Source organism: Vigna umbellata, chromosome 2 (genome assembly GCF_029865625.1).
Source record: "Vigna umbellata cultivar VRB3 chromosome 2, Vumbellata_1.0, whole genome shotgun sequence".
NCBI classification, from domain to species: domain Eukaryota; kingdom Viridiplantae; phylum Streptophyta; class Magnoliopsida; order Fabales; family Fabaceae; genus Vigna; species Vigna umbellata.
In genome coordinates this window covers 51,672,470-51,676,550 of record NC_142166.1, presented here as the reverse complement: position 1 = coordinate 51,676,550, position 4,081 = coordinate 51,672,470, and the positions used below count along the sequence as shown (strand labels likewise).

General features: G+C 30.4%; 1 protein-coding gene across 1 annotated transcript; it reads left to right on the top strand.

Annotated features, from left to right (window-relative positions):
• The first annotated feature begins 233 nt into the window (after nt 1-233).
• On the top strand, nt 234-3,252 carry LOC124823702 (putative 12-oxophytodienoate reductase 11). Its single transcript, XM_047295978.2, has 5 exons — nt 234-1,052; nt 1,180-1,320; nt 1,714-1,844; nt 2,241-2,396; nt 2,528-3,252. Exons 1-5 carry the CDS (start codon nt 886-888, stop codon nt 3,118-3,120), a joined length of 1,188 nt encoding a protein of 395 aa, XP_047151934.2. The 5' UTR covers nt 234-885; the 3' UTR covers nt 3,121-3,252.
• The last annotated feature ends 829 nt before the right edge of the window (nt 3,253-4,081 follow it).

Here is a 4,081-nt window from a genome sequence, read left to right as displayed (position 1 = left end):
AATTTAATGTTTATTTATCTTTTTATGTATAGGCCTCTAATGATAACTTGTAACATGCAAATTTAATGTTTATTTATCTTTTTATGTATAGGCCTCTAGTACTATTATTCATTATTATGCTTTGTTTACTTGAATGAATTTTAGAGGATTTGAAATTAAATTTTTTGTTGTTTATTTGAGTGGATTTTGGAGGTAAGTGAGAGTAAATTTGGAAGTAAAGTTTGTGTGAGAATTAGTGTAAAATTTGATTGATGTGACAGATTAAAAAAATTTACTTCCAAATTCACTCTCACTTACCTTAAAAATTCACTCAAATAAACAACAAAAAATTTACCTTCAAATTCTCTCAAATTCATTCAATCACTCTCCCCCAAATCCATTCAAGTGAATAAAGGTTAAATGAACTTAGCATAAACTCATTATCTTCGTTTAACCTAAATTATGAAAATATATATTTTATTTCAATCAAAAGCCATCTCAAAAAGTTAAAAGAAAAAGTGATTATTATCAAAAAAGAGAAAAAAAAATTCGATAAACATAAATGTGTTTAACCATTTTCCAATTTTTAATATACCCATTAATATTTAAATTTATTATGGAACATTGTGCATGGGGAGTATATATATATAATTAATACTATACGACAAAAAAATAACTTAAATCCTGTGCAAAACAATTAATACTAGAGAAAGAAGAAATATTTTTCCAACAAAAAGAAAGAAAAGGTATAATAGTTCAAATAAATGCAAATTGAGTAACTCAAGGCAAAATAAGTAGTGGTTAAAGTGCACATAAATTCATTTGAAGTTTCTTTGACTTTCAGAAAAAAAGTTAAAGACAATTGTTTCATAAGGTGTTGATGTTTTCTTTTCAGCTACTATAAGAATGAAGAGCAAGAGTCCATACATTCCATCACAGATTCTGAACTGCCAAGGAGGGAAAAGGAGAATGAACAACACAATGGTGGAAGAGAAGGAAGATGTGATCAATGGAAAAGAAGTTATACCCCTTCTCACCCCATTCAAGATGGGAAAATTCAATCTTTCTCACAGGTAAATTAGCATGATTATCACTGTATAGAGGGATGGTTTATAATATAAGAAACTTGCTGAATTACTCTCCTCAAGTTGTAATGTTTCTATGTATTTGAAGTTTTGATTTGTGTGTTCCATGGTGTAGAATTGTTCTGGCACCATTAACAAGAACAAGATCTTACAACTTCGTGGCTCAGCCTCATGCTGCTCTCTATTATTCTCAAAGAACAACAAAAGGTGGACTTTTGATTGGAGAAGCCTCAGGGGTGTCAGAAACTGCACAAGGGTAATCTAATCTTCCCTCTGTTCATTTTTTGTGTATTTTTCTCCAAGGGAATAGATGATTACAAAGAATATCATAAACTAGACACCTTGTCAAAGTGCATTTTGCAAAAGAGAAGAAAAAGTACATTAAAATCTAGGTCAGGTATATTAAAATCTAGGTCAGATATATGAAAATCTAGATCCACAAAAAAATATGATCAATAGGTCAGATATATGAAAATCTACGTCCAAAAAAAAATATGATCAATTTATAATATATAAGGAGAGATAAATATAAGTAGAGATAAATTTTATCTTTTAATCTGGAATTAAAATATATTTCTTAACCCAAAAAAAAGCTTTGACAGTGAATATTTGATTATTTCATTTGTTCTATCATTTTTCCTTTTTAAAGGTACCCAAATACACCAGGCATTTGGACAAGAGAACAAGTGGAAGCATGGAAACCAATTGTGAGAGCTGTTCACGAGAAAGGGGGTATATTCTTTTGCCAACTTTGGCATGCTGGAAGAGTCTCCAACTATGGTATTTCTATTTGTATTTATTTACTTATGCCTATGCAAAACGCTAGACATTTACATCACAATGCTATACAGTATATTCATTTTCAGTTTTCATTAACAATTTTCATGCTTGACACTAATGATGGAAGGACACTTAACTTTTTCTTTTTTTTTTTATGAATTAGGAGAAGAGAAATGATATTTTGATTTTTGATATAGATAACTTGTTTACATTCATTTGATATTTTGATATTTCTTCACAGTCTTGTGGATTTCACTAATAATTTTATTCAGCCAATCATATTGCATCATTTTACAAATTACTGACATAGTATATAGTATATATTGTGTTATCGTCTTCAAAAGATTACTCGAGAAGAAAATGATGTCATAAACACTGATAGTATATAGTGATCAGCGTATCAGCCAAATGGACAACCTCCAATTTCAAGCACAAACAAGGCAATTGAAGGTAGCAACACCAAATATCCCTCTCCACATCGTCTCAGAACAGATGAAATACCTATGATTGCCAATGACTTCAGAATGGCAGCCAAAAATGCTATAGAAGCTGGTACCAACCTTTGCTTAACACTTTCTTCTTCTTCTTCTTCTTCTAGCTTTTCATTCAAACTATTTGCATGCATGCGACATACTAAATACTACTGAACAAGACAATGAGTCAAAACTGTTAAATTTATTCAGGCTTTGATGGTGTGGAGATACATGGAGCCAATGGATACTTACTCGACCAGTTCCTAAAAGACCATGTGAACGACAGAGACGATGAATTTGGAGGTAGTTTAGAAAATCGTTGTCGATTTCCACTGATGGTCGTGGAGGCAATAATTAACGAGGTTGGATCAGACAGAGTTGGTGTTAGACTCTCTCCTTTTGCTAACTACTGTGATTGCAAAGACTCTGATCCTCAAGCACTTGGCATTTACATGGCTCAATCCTTAAGAAAATTGGACATTCTTTACTGTCATGTCATCGAACCCAGGATGGTTACAATGTTTGAGAAGTGTGAGACCAATGTGTCATTGTCCGATATTAGAAAGGCTTTTGGTGGAACCTTTATTGTGGCTGGCGGTTACAATAGGAGTGGTGGAAACAAAGTGGTTTCCGACGGTGGTGCCGATTTGGTGGCTTATGGACGCTTGTTTTTGGCTAATCCAGATCTGCCCAAGAGATTTGAGCTTGATGCTGAATTGAACAAGCCTGATAGAAGCACTTTTTACACCAGTGATCCTGTTGTTGGATATACAGATTATCCTTTTCTTCAACATGATCACTGAAACAGCCTATGAAATTTTAGTTATATGTGTCTATTCAATAAAGAGCTGCTGTGTTACAACAATTTAGTTATATGTTGTAACACATTTAAGGTGAAAAGAAGAAATAATAAGCATATGTTTATGTTAATATAACTTGTTATAATGTTTTAAGTAATATTTAAGGAATGTGATTAAGAAGTATGAATGATTAAGCAGTGAGGTATATAAGAAAAGGCATTTCTTGTATTTGATAGGAATTAAAGAAGTTGGGTCTTTTTCAATAGTTTTGAACTCTTGTTGTCCAGTAGTGAAATGATGAAACAATTCATTATTCAGAAAATCTTCCTAGACTTGTTTAACTAAGTTATTTTTAAGTTAAAAACATAGTTTTTTTAATGAAAAATATTGGGCAAAATTTTCTTTCATTTGGTCATGTTTCAAGGTACTATCTTGCCCAGTAAAAATGGCATTTAGTTTATCTAAAACTATTTAATGATGAAAAGAATACCGACTTATATTTATAATAATTTATAATTTTAGATATCGGAATCATTTTTTATGATATTAAACTTGTTGCATATTGTTGGTAGTAAAACTTTTACATTAAAAAATCACTGCAATAGTTAGAAAATCATTTTGAGATAATGGGAAATAGAGAATTGTACAATAAATAACTCCCAAAACTAATGCATGTATAAACAAATATGAAAATGAATCAAATAATAAAAATAACAATGTTGTGTTCACAAGCTTTGAAAATCCAATTTCAAAATGTTGAGTATAAGTTTAAAGAATTAAGAGTAATGATTTTTACCCATTTTTACATTCATTTGACATAGACTATAAGGATAAAGTGGTAAAAAAAGTATAAATTTTTTATTGTTTCAAGAAAAAGAGAATAAAAAGTAAGTAAAGATAGTATAAAATAAATGTAAAATATTTAGATGTATTAAAGAATTTTTACTCAAGAATTAAACATGCT